Genomic DNA, 20,467 nt, shown 5'->3' on the forward strand with positions numbered 1-20,467 from the left:
TGTGTGCCTGGATGAAGTGAGAATACCCTTGACTAGACTACTGCCTGGATGTTCAAATACTGCCTGATAAGGGAAGCTACAGTACATTCTTGACAATTTTAATTATGCATGTCCAAGGCTGCCTATTTTCAATGAACTCTGAATTACGTGATCATTTGTAGAATGGGTTTTGCAGTTTATGCTTCTCATGAGAGTGGTGCTGCTCTGCCTTATTTTCATATTGAACTTAGATATCAATTAATCTTAGCTGCTGTAAAGTGTTTAGTTTTTTTTGTTGTTTTATGTAATTATTTCCTTCAGCTTTGCATTAACAATGTTGCAACATCAGTTATGAACCCCAACTAATAATATTTTTATGATGATCATCCATTGCAATATAAGTTGGCGCCAATAAATATTTCAACCGATTATTGAATCCTGAATCCTGAATTATTTGTTATGAGTTCAGTTTGTACATTTAGCATTTCATCTTTTGATGACTTGAAATATATAATTTGCTTACAGTACCAGTGAAAAATCATTTAGGCAGGTATTTGCAAGATTATTCAACATAAACATGGATTTGGTATACTGTATGTAATAGGTGAAATTACCAATAACATTTAATTTACAAGGGGTCTTGTGAAATGTAAATGTGCCTCCTAGTAACCTACAACTATTTTTGGACGTACACCTTTATGTGAGCAATTAAGTTGATTTACGTCCCCTCTCCTTCTGTTACATCTCCGAGCATAGCTGTTGTGTGGGGTCAGGCTTTAGTCCAAGTTTAGAGTCACCCAACAGGAGAAGTGAATCTGTTCCCCCAGTGACTAAGATCACATGAATGGACATTTACCAGTGCAATTAACAACCTTAATGGACAATCCTAAGTAAAATTGTACAGTACTTTGCAATGGAACCAATGTGTTTTTGACTGTATCTGACAAGATAATGCTCTGTGTCACTATCACCGAGATGGAGGATGGGCTGTTTCAATAATTACTAATTACAAACTTGTCCATTACTGACTCATCAAAGATTATGGTTGCTATTATTCCATACATGCCAGGCACTCCAACATGCATACAGTACACCATCTAATGGAGCTTGAAAGATACCCAAAAAAGTGGAATCTTACCTGAAAATGTAGGATGTTATGCTGGCCAGGCTTTTTTCAATGGGAGGCACTGGCACTTCATCACACAACTCATCAGCGAAACTCGTTTTTAAGACTGTGGTCTACAAGAGTCCGCGCTAGCAGCATATTCAAGCGAGAGCCCTGGTTTTGAGGGCGGAGTTAGGATGCCAGAGTTCTTGGTCAACTTCAGTGCCTCCTTTTCAAGAACTGAAGCACCAGGTCAAAATTCATGGTAGTAAGCCTATCCCCAGCGGCCACAGAGGTAGAGCACAGGCCAGCATGCGCTGAGCATCTCATAGGCTGTAGGGTTTACTGCCTCTCAAAACCAGGACACCACACGCAAGTATCAGTGTGAGCGTGGATACGAGGACCCGAGGAGACAGTCCAGAGAAAACAAGTAAGTCCACAATAGGAGGTAAAATAGGCATCTGGTCTATCTTTCATTACAATGAAAGGGAAAACATCTGCAGCATGCTCAGGAGTTATCTCTGAATATGTGTGAATACGTCTCTGCATGCTCACAGTATTTGATTCTCAGCCGATCCTTAACTATTTATAACGTGGTGCTCCTGTATAAGAGGGAAATACTTAATGATCGTTGTGTACTTGAACGTCGGACCAAAATTACAGATTACGTGCAGGGGAGGTGTGTGGTGCATGTTTGAAGCTGTTGATGGAGAAGGGAAAGTAAGTTATGTTGTACAATAGAGAGTTGAAGCACAACATCAAAATGTAGCCTAATCAACATCATCATCACACAACATGCACTACTTAATAGAGCAAAAGCAAAGAATGTGAAGGAATAAAGCAAGGCTGAAAAGACCACCCAATGGCTCACTGATGTATAACTAAGGGGATGAACTGGGTTGTAGAAATCTGTCAGTGTGCCATAATTGAGCACACTGAGTGCATAAGATAGTTTAATAATGTCATTCTTTGGGTGATTGTCAATATGATTGACAACTTTATTTTGTTATATTAAAAATACACAATCAATCACATGGGATGAATTGACTCCAGTTAATGAACAGTGTTAGTGGTTCTTAACTAAGTAACTATGTGGCTATGAAACCCTCATTAAGCCATAAAACTGAAATGCCAGGGCAGTAAGAGGACACCTCCTACCTATAGAGGGAACTGGGCGTCTTAGGACATAAACCTGCCACATGCCTCATCTTATTATAAATCAATCACACTACACAGTTGCTAGGCATGGCTATTTTCCATCCCATACAAATATGGAAGTACTGCTCCGACTAGGCAAAGACGTTAGTCTGGCTCAGCACACTCACACGCTTGCATTACTCAGATTCTCCCAGTGTAGCATACATGGGATGCTTCCACACATTCAACTTCTACACACTGCACACTGATTATCCATGACCAATACGTGAAATGTGTATGTTAACTCATGCCGTGATCATGTGAGGAAAGCACTTAGGACACCCAGGGTGAGAGCAGTAGCATCCAGCATGGTCGCACAACGCTACAAGTGCAGAGGAAAGAAGGCAGATGAACAGTGAGAATGCTCTGTCTGTTTAGTCTGTCTAAATCCAACATTTACAACCTAAAATAAGTGTCAACAGACCTTATATAGATCCACTGCCCTGGCAGTAAGTAAGTAAGTAACATATTCATACTCAAATTTGTTAGAATTAAGAGTTAATCTGCCTTGCTCCATTTACAGAGTGCCACTTGCGTCACATTTTGGCCCTTGTTTTATGAGCTATGTGACCTATTGCCTGCAAATTGAGGAAGGTCCCCGGCCTACTTAGGACATGCTGGGTACTCTGTGATCACAGGAATCCTCTAGTTTAGTGTCCCTCTTGGATTACCGACTCATGGCTGCATCCAAACACCAGAAGACTGCACACAATTTGTCGTGGAGAAGGCTAACTGAATAAAAAGTAAACTGCCATTCAGAATCATACCATCATACTAATAGTAAATATATCTGACCAAAATAATAGAGACTTTAAACAGCATTGTATTTTATTTTGCAGTTAGGTCTGTATGGATTTCTGCATTAAGATATTTTCTGTTATCTTGAAACACAAATAGGCCTATATTCATTGCACCAAGTATTCAAAAGTAAAATACAGACACTGTTATGACAGTCTATGTACAATTTTTTTTTTTTTTATATTGCAAAACAAGTCATTGATCTTATAATGCATGCATAAACGTAGGAAAATAATGCACCATTCACACAATAACTCACACTCTCCAGCCAACTGCTCTATAATAGAGCCCTCAGCGAGAACAGGGTTTACTCAAAATGTGTCAGCATCAGATGCCTATGGCAGACATATTGCCTAAATCCAATCGTCAAACCCATGGGTAATTGACACCTGTTGCTGACTCGGACCATCTTGGGAAGATTAATTGTCTGGCAGGGAGATTGGGTTTCTCACTGTTACTAATAGCTGTCCAGTCCACCACCTCCTGCTGATCCACTACAGTAGCTAGACAGATGAAGCAGTATCCCTTACGCTGAAGGTGTCAGATTATCTTCTATCTGTGAGAAAAGTGCTGAATGACGTGTTTCAGGATCAGACACTGTGTATTAAACTGCAATGCTCATTCTCTCTGTTATTTCACTGGAATGCAAGGCCTCGATCCATCAGAATGAATCACTGGTCTTTTACAAACAATATGGATTCTTATCTTAAATACTGTGATATTGTTTCAGTAGGGGAACGCACTTTGCAACTGGAAAGCTGTTGAATTAGCCAAGATGTCCAGGTTTCGAAAGATGAAGGACCCTGAGCCAACTGCTCCTGGGCAGGGTGTGTAATGTCTTCACAATGTCAACTCCCTCAATGTTCATTTGACTCCTAAAAATCGATACACTTATATTCATGAATTAATACAATAATGGAATAGTAGAGATAAGTCAAACACTATTCTATTTCTCATTGTGTTAAAGTGGCCATCAGGAAGAGATCCAAGGTTCCCGGTGTTATGATCACACAGTATGTGGAGGAGGTCCCAGAGGGAAAGAGCACCCCCGATTTCACCAGAAAACCTATTGCTTTGACTATTCAGGAAGGTATAGTTAATTCATCATTCATCTAACTTTGGCGATATGAAACTGTAGGATGCTACTCATAACCCTGACCCTAAACCTCAGATACCAGTTTTAATTAACGTCATACATTATTTTTTCTGATATTGAAATACTCAAGTTTACTGTCCAAACTTACTGATTCACAGATATATTTGACTTTCCTCTCATCAGGAAAACTAGCTATTTTCAAAGCGAAAGTAACTGGTGAGCCAACACCAACTGTGACTTGGGCAAGAAATAATGGAGACATCTCTGATCCTGAGATGTACAAGATAGCGTATGATTCTCATGCTGACGAACACACGCTACAGGTCAGTACTGTTTGGAGAAAACATTTATAGAGGATCAACATCGTTACTAAAGAATGTGTCACAGCTGAATATGCTGGAGAACCTTGTTAGTGCACAGGTCAAATTAAGAATTTGAATTAAATACACTATGTGCATTGGCTAGGCTTGTTCCTTCTCGTATGCCCTTGAAACTCACATAGACAAACTGCCCAGTCCTGAATATTTTGAAGGGGACTAACTTTGATGCATTTCATAATTATCTATATTTGTTCCTTTACACAGATGCCGGATGTATCAGGAGATCATGCTGACACGTACAAATGCTTTGCCGTCAATGAGTATGGAAGAGCTGTTGTCACTGCTGCCCTCAATATAATTGAAGGTGAGGAAATAATCATCTTTTAACCACGCCATATCCCATACAGGTAACTGCATTAATGGTGACTATATCAAGTTGAGCTGAGCAGTATAAAAGACTATATTTCAGTGTGTCTAAGCAGCTTTTATTGTTTATTTTCCCCCTCTAGTTGGCTTCAAGAAGAGTAAGGCTATGCAACAGACAAGAACAGGTGTGTCACCATTCATTTACATCAGTCTGTGTAGACAAAAATACTGCATACAGCATACTGTACATATGTAAAACTGGAGGATACTTTGCATTCTAACACAATTTGGTCTCAATCTACGTAGCTGTCCGAGAGACTCCTGAAGATTTCAAAAAGAACTTAAAGACTTGGTAAGAAAGCTATAGCCAGACATAAACCTATACTGATCAAAACATTAAAGGGTTCCACATATGCTAATATAACCTACCTTCTATCTCTACCTTTGGTCCCGAAAATGTGTTCTATAATGTCCTTTGGTCTGAATAAACATGTATTTATTTATCAGGGCTATTTTAGTACCCCCCCCCCCCCCCCCCCCAGGCTGAATTTACTTGATTCAGAGTATGCTAATTATTTATTTAAATTAGTTCCCGCCAGGTAATGTTAGCGCACACTTTGCTGTTTTGAAAAGATGGCAGCTCATTTGGTTCCTTACGATTTTGACCCGCCTAGCGATCCAGAAAACGACAACCACCAGCCGTTAGGGTTAGGGTTGCCACCAGGTGCATCAATCAAATGCATCGATTCTATTGACAGGTGTCATTACAGCGATGCGTGTGCAATTTCGAAACAGGATGATGATGTTGCACAGAAAAAGGTCTATAGCTTACCAGCAACTTGTTGGCTAATGTACCCGAGCCTTTTTAGTTAAACCAGGAGGCTAAAATAGCAGTCACATACGCCTAACGTTATTACCAAAATAGCAAATAGGCGAGCCAACTGTAAACAATCTAAGTGCCTGTTAGAATAATACTAACATTAGCGCGCCGGCTACAACAGCCACCATCCACACACACAAAGCACAACTCGTGGAGTTTGTTATTTTTGTACTTACAGTTTCAGCGTCTTCACGAACAGTTGGTATAGCATCGTTCCTTAGAAGCAGGAACTTTGCAAGTCCTTGTTCAAACTGGCCGAGATTTATGAACGATTCGCAAGTAAAGTGCGCAGCGCACACTAAGACTGATTTAGGAAGGGTTTCGGGAATATTACAATTATAAATAAAATTCAACCACTTATCTTTTCTTTCATCGCGTGGGAGGGAGTGGAGAGGCTTGTTTGTTAGAAAACAGCCAAGGACATGGCACCGTTTACCAAATTTAATGTCCATCCTCGTAGGAGAGACTGGAGACGCGAGGCTAGGTAAATGATAAGGTGGCCTACGCAACAATCTAAATATGCTTATCAGGGGCGAAGTATGCAAATTCTCAAAAAACGTGACGTCAGGGCCCCCACTTCCGGAAAATGTAGCAATTGATAGGAGGGGGGAGGGGGGGAAAGCGCTCACAGGCAATACAAAGAGAGAGGCGAGTGTTAGGAATTGGGACTGGGCATATCAGTAAGACTCTCAAAAACCGAAATGAGGGTGAAAAATACATTTTCGATTGAGTTTAGCATATGTGGAACCCTTTAAAGACAATCCTATAAGTACAATATCTGCTTTGTATTGCTCCAGGGTTGAAGAACCAAAAGATGAGAAAAAGGATGGAGAAATTGATGAAAAGTTCTGGGAGCTCTTGATGAGCGCTGACAGGAAAGACTATGAGCGCATCTGTCTGGAATATGGAGTCACCGACTTCCGTAGGATGCTGACGAAGCTGAGTGAGAAGAAGAAGGAGAGGGAGGAAGAGCAAGCAACGGTTTGTCTGTATATCTTTAAGATGCAAAACAGGGATATTCCCAAGACACTACACTGGCACAAACATTGTTCAAGTTTAACTGTACCGCTGTAGCAACTGATGAAGGTTATGTCTTTATTCTGAGAATTGTGCCCCGACAGTGTGTTGAATATCTCAGCAACTTGAAGCCCATTGAAATGAAACCCGGTGGTGGTGCGGGCTTTGAATTTGAAATGACGCTCAAAGACCCGAACAGCAAGATATATCTGTTCAAGGTAGGCTAGTGTAAACTTTAATACAACATTCATATGGAAACATAGCAAACTAATGTTGCATCCTGCATGTCATATACGTACTGTACAAAAATAATGTGTTCATGCTCTACAATTGTGATGGCTAATGGCATGTTGTTGTCCAGGATGGAGATATGGTAGAGTTTGATCTTGAAACAGCAGAGAAACACTGTCTGAAGAAAGTAGGCAAGAAATATTCATTCAACATCAATAGCCTGAATGCTGAGGACGCTGGCCTGTACCAAGTCATGGTAGATGGAGTAAATATCTTCTCAACCGACTTCAAAAGTAAGACTACCCTTCTGCCTTCCGTTTAAATAATTTAAATATTAATAGGTGCACGAATTTGATGGTTGTGCACCCCAATTTCAAATCTACCCTTCTCCCCGTGTTCTGTGTAGTGCCCACGGTCAATTTCCTGGTCAAGATTCAAGAGGTGAAGGCTGTAGAGAGGGAGGATGCCGTCTTTGAATGTGTACTCTCCCATCCCATGACGAAGATATCGTGGATGGGAAAAAATGTACCATTGGAGCAAGGAGACAAATATGACATCACCGTGTCAGAGGACATGCTCATTCACAGATTGGTGGTCAAGGACTGCTTGCCACTGGATAAGGGGATATATGCTGCTGTGGCAGGGATCAAGTCTTGCAATGCTTGGCTAGTGGTGGAGGGTAAGATCACAATACTGTATGTTACAATTACCATATCACTATTACTTTGTAAGAATGCTGATCTTCTTTTAAATCAATATGCAACTTTACTATTCATATGTCCCACTGAAATCCTAACCTGAACGCCTTAATCATGCTGTCCGGTACCCGCGTGTCATTGTCCCGATTTAGCTGATAATGATCCAAACATGCATGGGAAGAAGAAAGCCCGCAAAACGACTCAAGCTGGTGGTGGAGGTGCAGACCTGGCCAAGATCGCTATGGAACAGCAGGCTAAACTCCAGAAGGAGAAGGATGAGATGATGGAGGCGATGAAACAGGCCCAGGAAGAGATGGCGGCAGCCGAAGCAAAGCCAGAGCCAGAACCTGAACCTAAAGAACCAGAAGCCCCAAAAACACTACCTAAAAAACAGCAACCTGGTGAACCACAACCTAAAGAACAGCCACTTGCTGAACCACAACCTGCTGAACCACAACCTGTAGAACCACAACCTGCTGAGCCACAACCTGCTAAACCGCAACCCACTGAACCACAACCTGCCGAACCACAAGCAAAAGAAACTGAGCCTAAGATTGAACCTGAGCACGTGAAAGAGAAAAGAAGTGAGGGGCCAGTAGAGGAACCCGAGGAGGAACCGGTGGAAGAAAAGAAGAAGAGAGTGAGAACAGGGCCGCTGATCCCAGACACAGTCATAGGTGAGACAAGTTTATTGTTTATTGTTTGTTTATTGTTTATTAAGGATCCCCATTAGCCGACGCACAAACGTTACAAGTTACAATAATAAAATGTACAAATTAATGTTACAATAATAAGATACAGAAATTACAATAATACACAAATCCAGTTACGATAAGTAGGAAGAGAGACATCTTAACAGTGTTTATCCCTGACCACCCCCCACCCCCCGCCACACACTAATCAGAAATATGAACTGTCCTTCAGATCCAGGGGTCTACTTTACCTGTGGTCTGTCAGACATCCGTGCTGTGATTAACACATCAGCAGAGCTGGTGTGCAAGCTGAGCAGTGAAGACTGTGACGGAGTCTGGTACAAGGATGGACAAGAGGTGAGTAAGAACCTGGAACGTTATTTAAAATCAGTTGAAATGGACAAGCTAGTGGAAAAGTAACCCATATAAAACTTTCACTAAAGAAATGCTAATTTGGAACACAATGAACCTGAGATGATGCCATCGGATGGTTTAATTGTATAGTGATAGTATGTAAGTGTGCCTTTTGTGTCCCATTACAGATTAAGGGATCAGATGAAATCGCTATTGTTAAAGAGGGGGCACATCATAAACTTATAGTGAAAAGCTGCAAGGACGATGATGCCGGGAAATACCGATTTGAGGCTGATGGACGTAAAACAGAGGCCATGCTGACTGTGGAGGGTAACAAAGTCATCATTTGCACTACAATATACAGTATGGTGGTGATGAATATTTGTTTGTTATATATCTCATCTGTGTATTCCAGATCCCCCCAGGTTTAACCTTGATGACCTGGAAAAGTTCTCAAAGCCTACCATAATCAAGGTTGGCCAAAACGCCACCTTCAAGCTGCCCTTCGTGGGTCGTGAACCCATGAAGATCCAATGGTACAATGAAGGCGAGGAGCTGTTTGATGACACCAACGTCAAAATTGAGAAGTCATCCTCACACAGCCGCCTCCTCCTCAGCAAGTGTCAGCGCAAAAGCACAGGCGAAATTAAGATCAAAATCAAAAATGAATTTGGAACGATTGAGGCCATATCCAGCCTTGTTGTACTCGGTAAATGGAATTAATTTAATCTTTAGTGTAAGAACATAAATATATTCTTGTTTCAATCATACACAGCGTGATCAGGTCAGTTTAGCTCTCTCTCTATACTTGATCACAGACAAGCCGACCCCTCCACAAAGCCCTGTGGAGATCATCGAAGCCTCCGCATCTGCTGTGGAGATCAAGTGGAGGCCCCCCAAGGACGACGGCGGCTCTCCTGTGATCAACTACATACTAGAGCGCCAGCAGCTTGGCCGCAACAGCTGGAAGAAACTGGGTCAGATCCCCGGAGAGCCCAAGTACAGGGACACTGACGTGGACCATGGTAGGAAATACTGTTACCACATCAGGGCCGTGACTGAGGAGGGCGTCAGCGAGATGATGGAGACTGATGATATCCAGGCTGGGACGAAGGGTGAGTCCTCATCCTTCATCTTGTCCCACATGAAGTTATATATGTTTGATTATGGATATCTGATGTATATCTGCCTATCCAAGAGATACAGTATATGTATCTGTTGACGAATAAAGGATACATTGGAGTCTTTGGTGCATGTGACCTGAGTTTAAACTCCATAAACTCCATCCATATATGCCGATTGCTGCCATGTCAATCTGAGTGTATGTTCTTCGTTCAAATGTCCTTGTGTTATTTTGTAGCATATCCTGGGCCACCTTCTGCACCTAAAGTGGTCAGTGCCTTCAAGGACTGCATCAATCTGTCTTGGTCTCCTCCAACCAACACTGGAGGAACCAATATTTTGGGATACAGCATGGAGAAACGCAAGAAGGGCAGCAATCTCTGGAGCAATGTCAACCCACCAGATGAGCTCATCAAAGGTGAGTCCTTCTCTCTGTTCTGGTATTATCATATACATATTCAGAGAATGATATTGTTAGTTTTAATGTTCATTGTTGCTGCGTTAATTATGTCTTTCAGCCATACTGGAGAAATTCTGAGAAATGTGTTTTGGCTCCTCCAAATCCCCTTTTGTTATGCCCACAGAGAAGCAATATGGAGTGAAAGACGTCGTAGAGGGAATGGAGTATGAGTTCCGAGTCTCGGCCATTAACATTTCTGGAGCAGGAGAACCGAGTAATCCTTCTGAATTTGCAATTGCAAGAGACCCAAAGAGTAAGTTATAATGCAAACTTAATGATGCTGCTAGCAACACACAGTCTAAAATAACTGTATACATTCATAAGACAAGACACCTTTGCAACAGAAAATCACTTCCTATCACAGTCACTTTCCACAGAATATTTTTGGTGCTTTTTTGTTTGTTCCAGATCATTTATCGATTATTATGAATGTCTTTCAGAGCCCCCTGGTAAAGTTATTGACCTGAAGATAACAGACTCCACTTATTCCACCTTGTCCCTGGCTTGGACTAAACCCAAGGAGGAAGAAGGAGTCCAAGATGAGGCCAAGGGCTACTTTGTGGAGATCAGACCAGCAGAGAACCCAGAATGGAATCGCTGTCACTCCAACGCTATCATCATGACCTCCTATACAATTATGGGCCTGAAGTCCATGGCCATGTACTGGGTGAGAGTGGTTTCGATGAATGAGGGGGGAGCGGGAGAGCCCAGAGGACTGGACAACTACATTATTGCGATGCCTCCCCCTGGTGAGTGGAATCAAATTAACTTTCTCAGCAACTACAGCAGCTAAAACCCTCTAAATGTTTTTTTTAAATCATCCTTTATTTAAACAAGGGAAAACATTGAGGTTGCCATCTACACAAATGATTGTCTTATCATACTTAACATCCATGCTTCATGCTAAAACTCCTGTTTTCTTTTTCCTCACAGTGAGACCAAAGTTCACTGATGCTAAAATGAAGAGCTTCATGGTAGTGAGAGCTGGGAACTCAGCCAGAGTCAACATCAACTTTGAGGTTCAGTTTAATAAGCACACAAAATGCCTGAAAAAAGCATCATAATTATATAACGTCTACACCACTCCGTCTGCTATTTCAAGTGATATTCTGGATGCCAGTATGAAAAGCAAATGTGTAAAAGTATGATAATCAAAGACGACAATTCACACTTCTGATGAATTCCTATTCATCACAAGTGTGCTGTTGATCAAGGCACAAGACAATATTGTACCTCAACATAGCTGATAACCTTTTGACAGATTTACCGAAAAACCCAAACTAACTCCGATGTGCGTGTCTGTCTTTTGTCAGGCCTCTCCAATGCCGATCATCACCTGGCTAAAGGATGGCTTGCCTGTAGGAAAACGAGTGAACATCAGCAAAGCAGATGTAACATCACAGCTCCTCATCCCCTCAGCAGAAAGATCTGATACAGGAATCTACACCATTGTAGTCAAGAACATGGTCGGCCAGGACACCTTCAGTGTCGAGATCAGAGTCACAGGTAAAGCGACACAAGCTGTTCCACAATGTATCACTACGGATTTCAAACTAAAACTGCCTACAACAAGGCATTGTGAATGTTTGTGAGGGTTCAGTCATTATGTGATTATGTCCAACATTTTGTTACGAGATCAAGTTTTATATGGAGGTGATTGTTTCTCTGACTCCTCCCAGACGACCCCAAGCCTGCAGGTCCAGTGGAGCTGGACCAGAATGTCCCCGGAACCGTGACCGTGTCATGGGCTCCCTCTCCGGATGAGAAGAGAGACGACAGGCTGCACTACACGGTCTCCAAGCGCGACTCCATGAAGCGCACTTGGCAAACTGTTGCCGACCACCTCTTCAACAACACCTTCACAGCCATCAACATCGTGCCTGGGAGAGAGTATAACTTCCGGGTGTACGCCAAAAATGACATTGGCCTCTCAGAACCCTCTGTTTCAACCACCTGGGGGGTGGAAAAGAAGAAAGGTATTTCTTAAAGCTACAGTATGTAACTTTTTTGCTATGAGCCGGCTACGGGCTAACGAGGGAACATTTTGTCTGCCATGGTGAATTCAGTCTGCTTCACACTCATGGTTTGTGGGTTTTGATATGCCAATTTTAGAATTACTGTAGCAGAGCTATAAAACTGTCTACACAGATACATTTTTCTCAGAGGAGCTCATTAATTCATTGATCCCTCTTGATAAATTATTGCAATATAGATAAATTAAATATACTGTAGATATATTTAAATGTTAAAGAAACATACTGTATCTTTAAAGCTCTGATCCATCTTTCGCTGCAACCCCATACAAAGCTGTGTTAGTGCACAGACTTTATGCAGAGCTAGGGTCTGAATTGTGTTTCACACATCGCGGATCAGAGCTTTAATGTAAGATGAAATGCCTAAAGTTAATAATTAGTTGATTATACAGTATTGCACTGTACATATTTTAATCGTTCAAAACATTTCCATCATAAGCATAAGAGACATGTAATGTCTTCCCCTCTTCCCCTATCTTTCTGCTCCCTCCAGAAAAGTTCTCTCTGAATTTACCCGAATCCAAGGATGTTACCTTCGAGACACCGCCGTCATTCTTGGTCCCGCTGAAAACGCACAACAGTCCCGAGAGCTACGAGTGCTACATGAGCTGCGCCGTGACGGGAAACCCCAGACCCCGCGTGACCTGGCTCCGGAACAACATCAGCCTCAACACCAACCCCAACTACTACATCTCCAACACCTGTGGTGTGTGCTCTCTGACCATCCTGAAAGTCGGAGCCAAGGACACTGGGGAGTACAAGGTCATCGTAGACAACCCACTGGGCACGGCGGAGAGTTCTACCAAACTCACTGTCAAAGGTAAACAATCTCTACCTTTCTACTCTGCTACAAGACCGTATAATATACAGAGATTGTTTGCTATCAGTTGTATGTATTTAGAGATAAAAGAAAGAATTAATATCAGTTTTCAAGTTTATGATGTTTATTAATATTAATGTATTCTTTGTCTTTCAGAGTGAAGTGGAGCAACAACATTGTTCATCCCGGGTCATGTCCTTCTACAACCCCTACTGTATCTACAGTAGATATCTGGATGGAAATGTATTGGCAGGATAGTATCTTTGAGAGTTTTCACTTTGAATAATTTGAATAAATGTTCCTTTCAATGTCAGACCCAAATACTGTGGGCCGTTTGTTTTACGTCCCTGTTCACCGAAGTGCTCCCAATGGAATGCGGGGAAGCTATAGTTTCACTGTAGTTGTCATAATCCTAGAATTTGAAATATTTTTTTAATAAGTTTTAAAATGGTGTGAAAAGAAAACAGTCTAAGAATACTGTAAAATATACCTGCAAGCAGGAATGAGGGGGCCAAGCAGTTTAACTGCAAGCAGACAAGGAATCAGCTAGACTGACGTGGCAACATGAGACGTGTTTGACAAGGGTCAAGGATGGTCCCGAGATTTTCGTCAGACATATGGTTGAACAGGATTCGATCTCTGTATCTGCTGCTTGCAAGGCCAACGTGCTAACCACTGTGCTACGCCGGATGTTGCAAAGGTGAATTACCCTATTCCACAAGGCATGTTAGCCTTCGCTAACCCCCTAACCCTATTAGCTGAATCCCAATCTGAGTCTGAGTCCTGAGCACTTAATTAATGTCAGCTGGAAGGGCCAGAGGGTGGAAGGGCCCTAAATTAAATGCTATTAAAGCATTTCTGATACAACCCAACTTCCTGTTTAGCGGCATTGTTGCCAAATGCAATTGGCTGTCACAAGCGAACGCATTGGAAAATCCAAAACTCATATTGAACCTTTGTAGACTAGGATTGGTCTACAGATTATGTGTAGGCCTACCACGTTTCATGCAGATTGGAGGAAAATCTGACATGTGGTTGAACGAGATTCGAACTCTGTACCTGCTGCTTCCAAGGCCGACTCGCTATCCACTGTGCTACGCCTGATCTTGCAAAGGAGAATTGCCCCTGTCCACAAGGGATGTCAGCCGTTGCTTCCTCTCGATTGAGTGAGAGGGGGGATGTCGTCATTTAAATTGGCACATGGCGAAAAGAATATATAGCAGAGCGTAACTATTTTCTTCTATAGAATCCAGACAATCACACAAACATTTCGAGGTATAATATGTCCTTCTGTCTTCAAAAGTGTAGGAGAGGTGACGAGTTAGAAACACAACATTGATTCAGTTATTTTCTGCTTTAAGTTAGAAAATGGCTCCATTGGTTTCAATGGAGGGGGGGAGTCATCATTCAAACTGGCACACGGCAAATAATTATACATCGGAGAGCTTAGCTTTTTGGATTTTACAAATCCCAAGAGTCATGTGAACATTTTTATATATAATATGTGTATAAGCTGTGCAAATTGGAAGAGGGATGGCAGTTTAGAAAATGTGTGACATTTTTCCTAAGTGCGTTTCTCCCCACTCTAAAATCTGTGAAATTGTGCAGAACACCAAAAGTGTAACTTGCATTCTGCAATCAAGAAAATAAAAAATAATGAAACCATTGTATGTTTTGAACTCGGCTTGACGCAAGGAATCCAATTATCCCTGAATCATTAAAATCGAACAAACGGTTCAAAAGTTACAAGCATAAACGTGACTCCAACTTTGACACGTTGGTGGCGCTAGAGTGCTCAACTTGTCAACATGTGACTTGGTTACAGAGGTCACGGGAGGGTCCCTAACCAGTCTGCTAAATGTGCTTTTGATACATTAAAGCATTTATGCGATATGCCCTAACTTCCTGCTTGGAGGCTTTGTCGCCAAATTCAATTGGCTGTCACAAGCAAACGCATTGGAATATCAACAATTCAAATCAATCCTTTGTAGACATTGGTCTCCAGATTATGTATATTAATTTTTTTGCAGATTGGTGAAAATCTGTAGGAGGAGTAGCATTTTAAGTGTTTTTCACTAAATCCAAAATGGCAGACAATCCATTATAGTATGCATGACGTAATAGGGTTCGTTTAACTCGGCTTGAGCCAAGGAATCATATGGAACCTTGATTTTGAAAATTGGACTTACGGGTCAAAAGTTGCGTGCATAAATGCATTGTCAACTTTGACATGTTGGTGGCGCTAGAGTGTTAGAGCTGAGGACATGGGACTTGGTGAGAGGGGTCATGGGACTGTCCCGAATCAGTGTGCCATATTTCATAACTTTCTACCATATGGTTCTATGGGCTGCCATAGACTCCAATGGCAGAAGAATATAATAAAGAAAATATACCTGCAAGCAGGAATGTGGGGGCCAAGCAGTTTAACTGCAAGCAGACAAGGAATCGGCTAGACTGACGTGGTGACATGTTTAACAAGGGTCAAGGATGGGCCCGAGATTTTCGGAAGTCAGACATATGGTTGAACGGGATTCGATCTCTGTACCTGCTGCTTGCAAGGCCGACATGCTAACCACTGTGCTACGCCGGATGTTACGAGGGTGAATCACCCTAGTCCACAAGGCATCTTAGCCTTTACTAACCCTATTAGCTGAATCCCAATCCGAGTCTGTGTCCTGAGCACTTAATTAATGTCAGCTGGAAGGGTCGCTTCCTCTCGGTTGAGTGAGAGGGGGGGGGTGTCGTCATTTAAATTGGCACACAGCGAAAAGTATACATAGCATAGCTCAACTATTTACTTCTTCAGAATCCAGACAATCATGCGAACATTTCCATGTATAATATGTCGTTCGGTCTTCAGAAGTGTAGGAGAGGTGACGAGTTAGAAAAATTAACACTGATTCTGTGATTTTCTAGAGTGTGGATCCATTGTTTTCAATGGAGCAGGGGAGTCGTCGTTCCAACTGTCACACAGTGAAAAATATACATCGGAGAGCTTAGCTTTTTTGATTTTATGAATCCTAAGAGTCGTGTGAACGTTTTGATATATAATATGTGTATGAGCTGTGAGAATTGGAAGAGGGATGGCAGTTTAGAAAATGTGTGACTTTTTCCAAAATGCGCCTTTCACCACTCTGAAAGTGGTGAAATTGTGCAGAAGACAAAAAGTGTTCCTTGCATTCTGCAATCAAACAAATGAAGTAATAATGAAACCATGGGGTGTTTTGAACTCAGCATGAGCCAGGGAATCCATTGCTACCATAATTTTGAAGATTGGACATACAGTTCAAAAGTTACTGGCATAAACGCAACTCCAACTTTGACACGCTGGTGGCGCTAGAGTGCACGAGATGTCAACATGAGGCTTGGTGACAGATGTCATGGGTGTATTGCGGATGACTGTGCCAAATGTGGTTTTGATAGATTGAAACATTAATGAGATATGATCCCAGTTCCTGTTTTGCAGCTTTTCTGCCAATTTTGATTGGCTGTCACGAGCAAACGCAATGGACAATCAAAAATCCCTGTACAAATTTTGTGGACATCGGCCTATAGATTGTGCATTCTGCGTTTCGTGCAGATTGGTGAAAAAACTTAGGAGGAGATACATTTATACATTTAAGTGTTTTACACAAAGTACAAAATGGCGGGAAATCCAATATGGCAGACAATGACGTCATGAGGTGTGTTGAACTCGGCTTGAACCAAGGATTCCAAAGGTAGCTCGTTTTTCAAAATCAGACTTACAGGTCAAAAGTTGCATGAATAAAAGCATTGCCAACTTTGACACATTGGTGGCGCTAGAGGGTTCAAGCGTTGGACATGACTCTTGGTGAGGAGACTCAGGGGACTGTCCTGAATGTGTGTGCCAATTTTCATAACTTTCTACCATACGCTTCTATGGGCTGCCATAGACTACAATGGCAGAGGAATAATAAATAAGAAAAGGTAGAAACTTAATGGTGGCCTACGCAGCTTCGCTGCTTGGTCCCCAATAACCTTTGTAACTTTCCACATTTCAGCATATTTACAATAATAAATATTAGACAAAAGGTTTGTTTTCAATAACCAATAGAACCATTCGTAAGGTGTCAGGCGTATCCCCTCTGGGTCCGGCATAGCTGCCATGCCATGCTGTGGTCAGACGCCACTTGCTTTTGTTTAGCCAACTGTCTCCTGGCCTCACGTCTCCTTTACTGCGAGCATGCAGTCATGCTCTTCCAATGGATATTGTGAGTTAAAAATGGAATGTCATAAATGATCCAAAAAAATCATAGGCATGTCTAAGCCTGACCCCGTAAACTTGCAGTTTACGCTGCCATACACAAACATTATGAATACAAGTGCAGCGTTTCCTCATGATTATTGACATAGGCTTTGGCGTTTACTAGCCTATAACTGGTGGACGAGGCCCATAGGCACATTCTCTCACACATGCTTCTTTTCTCTCACTAAAAATAGTTACAGTAGTTTGACAAATGTACTGTACAGTAGAAGCCACCTTTTCATGAATATAGGCAGGAGGGGGGAGCCTGTGTAAATTATGTCCCTAAAAACATGATCATGTGCCTGGTAACCATGACACTACTGTACTGTATGTTGGGCCTACATTTACAATACATATAAGTCAACAATCCATGACATCATGTATCATCATGTATTTATTTGTTTCATAACAAACTGCTGAGAGATGGAGGGGTGGATCATGGCTCATGTGAAAAACTGTATGTAGAATCAGTTGAGGCAATGCGAAGTTGTTCAGCATGGTTAAAGAATTATTCATAGCTTTTGACCCTTGTGAGCCCTGCAGTAAATACCTTCAAGAACATCAAGTGTCTCAGTTCAACTTGCCATGACTGTGTCAACGTTCCTGAGGCAAGCGCTAACTTTTATTGCATTGCCTAAAATATCCAACACAAAATCAATCGTGCTGGGCCAAGCATAACTGTGTCATTGCAAAATAATACAATAACCATGTCTCATGGTTTTATGTTTCAGAGTTTCAGAACCTAAAGGAACAGCCCTCAAGAGCATGATGCTATCCAACATCTACAGTATTATGAAGATTTCTGAAGATGCTTTGTAGTTTATACCACACAAAAACAATATTCAGAATGTAAATGCAATGTTTTGTTGCATTTTTTAATACTGATGTAGGTGAACTAAACCAAAATATATAATTCAAGGACATTTAGCCACTCCCAAGTATAAGTATAAAAAGTATGTAAGGTTTTCATTTAAAAAAAGTAAATATTGCCACTGTGTACTGTTATGATTAATCGAGAATGGTAAGTGATTGAGCTCCTTTGTGAAAACTGCATCTTTGTAGACGCTGTTTGGATTATTTGGTGTTGGGTCGACACCAGGGTATTAAAAAATAATCATTTAAAATAAAAAAGCAACTCCTGAGGGTGCCTCCTCGCTTAGAGGCGTGACCACGCCTGGTTGAAAGACTGCACGTGTGCTAAGATTAAATCAGCAACACCGGGCATTCCTCTGCGGCCTTATTTGGGAGTGGGGGGGTACCCAAACCCTCAAACTGTGAATGTGAAGCAGACTGTATTTAGCCTGACAGACAAAGTTTTCCCACATCACTGCTAGCTCATAGCAGACTCATATTGCAAAAGCTACATACACTGTAGCTTTAAGAAGAACTAAACCAGTATAATAATAACAAGTGCACAGTAAACATGTTGTCCCGCACCAATGATGTATTGCTTCTTTGTGGCAATGAAGCAGTGGAAGCAGGTGTAAAAATGTAGGAGTCATTTGCAGGCTTATTCTGCTGGTAATACATCCCCAAAAATCCCACAATGCTCTGCAAACGTCACGCAGTCAAGTCCAAATCTGCACTAGAGAATGACTGACAGTGAATCTTTAAAGACCGATATAATAACGATGGTGTGGAGCAGGATAAAAATCTGATAACCGATTAATCAGCAATCTCCCTAAAGTTATTTAATTGCCTACATCATGGACACAGACATAGTCATCCATAATTGGATGGGATAAGTAGATTAGGATGATACTGATAGACTGACAGATGACTGATAGTATAGTAAATTGCCAGTTTGGGAACCTCTAAATGTCTAGCTGAGTACCTAGGACTGGAATGAGGAATTGATTAACACTGATAAGATTCTGTAAGGACAAGCGATTGCAAGAATCCCAATGTACCTGTACCCGTACTTGTTACACATGGCAAAATAAACATTCTATTCTATTTAGCAAGTGTGATGGACTTCAAACATGTCAAATGAGAATATAGCTCTAGCTGTAGCTTCAAGCACAGCCCGTTTAATTCCACACATGTTAAGTGCTGAGTCGATTATCCTCACATAGCAGTGTCAACATCTCAGCAATGGATTCAACATTTGGCTATGTCAAACATTACATACATGAATTTTAATAGCTCAATGTAGCCTTTATTGGGATACGGTCTCAATTTGTCGATTGGATTTTTTATGAATTAAATATCCGCATAGCTTTGCATGAAGTGTGACTAAAAAGCTAGAGGTGGGATTTTGCTTGTAACAAAACAGACAGCTTGCTTTCGGGAGAGCAGTGTTATTCAGTCGCAGTCTAATGCATTAAAGGACAGGTTCGGAATTTAGAATTATATGTTAACTTTCATTTAAATAAAGTATTTTTATTAAGTTAACTTTCTTGTTAAAAAATGACATCTGCCATTTGAAAAAGGTGCATCTGTGACTGGCGAAGGCTGCACAGCTATCGGCCAAAAATGTCCTATCAGCACCGATAATCCGTTGACCTCTATTCTGCAATGTCACTGACCCAAAACAATTTAGAACGTTGAATAAAGCACAACAACTGCTCACGTTGCCTCATTGTTGGGTTTGACACAGCTGACATTAATTAATCAGTTAATTGCTGCTACAGTAGTTTCGTAATTACTTCCCATTCACATCCCTTAAAGCTCCAGTATGTAACTTCCGTCTTCTCCAACCATCTTTCTTTTTTTTCTTAACACTGTATCAACATGACACCAAATTATAATAAGAGTGGAGAGGGGAGCACTGCCTGGATACACTGTAAAGCATTTAATGCAAAAATTGTAGAGTACCTGGGAGGTGCTCTTTGGTAGAAGAATAAATCCAAAATCAAACTGAAGCAAAAAAAACAAGGCACTAAACCAGTATATAGTTAAAATGCCTTTATTGCATTGGCATATGCATAATAGAATGGTTAAAACACCTCAGAGCATTCAATAAAGGCATTTAACTATATACTGTCTGAGTGCTTTGTTTTTTTTTGCTTCTTCAGTTTGACTTAACCAAA

At 41.3% G+C, this 20,467-nt stretch overlaps 1 protein-coding gene across 1 annotated transcript; it reads left to right on the forward strand.

The window, feature by feature from the left end:
• Positions 1-3,854: 3,854 nt before the first annotated feature.
• Positions 3,855-13,329, forward strand: igfn1.3 (immunoglobulin like and fibronectin type III domain containing 1, tandem duplicate 3; the record flags this gene model as incomplete). The annotated part of the gene is made up of 24 exons (XM_084441334.1): positions 3,855-3,906; positions 4,047-4,169; positions 4,359-4,498; positions 4,760-4,859; positions 5,005-5,046; positions 5,168-5,213; positions 6,539-6,722; positions 6,863-6,976; positions 7,120-7,282; positions 7,396-7,668; positions 7,840-8,088; positions 8,221-8,364; positions 8,612-8,736; positions 8,922-9,063; positions 9,149-9,442; positions 9,552-9,848; positions 10,094-10,273; positions 10,440-10,568; positions 10,756-11,064; positions 11,249-11,334; positions 11,629-11,821; positions 11,995-12,291; positions 12,842-13,168; positions 13,325-13,329. The coding sequence occupies 24 exons, from the start codon at positions 3,855-3,857 to the stop codon at positions 13,327-13,329; spliced, it is 4,014 nt and encodes a 1,337-aa protein (XP_084297460.1).
• Positions 13,330-20,467: the final 7,138 nt, after the last annotated feature.

Source organism: Borostomias antarcticus (genome assembly GCF_949987555.1).
Source record: "Borostomias antarcticus genome assembly, chromosome: 7".
NCBI classification, from domain to species: Eukaryota; Metazoa; Chordata; class Actinopteri; order Stomiiformes; family Stomiidae; genus Borostomias; species Borostomias antarcticus.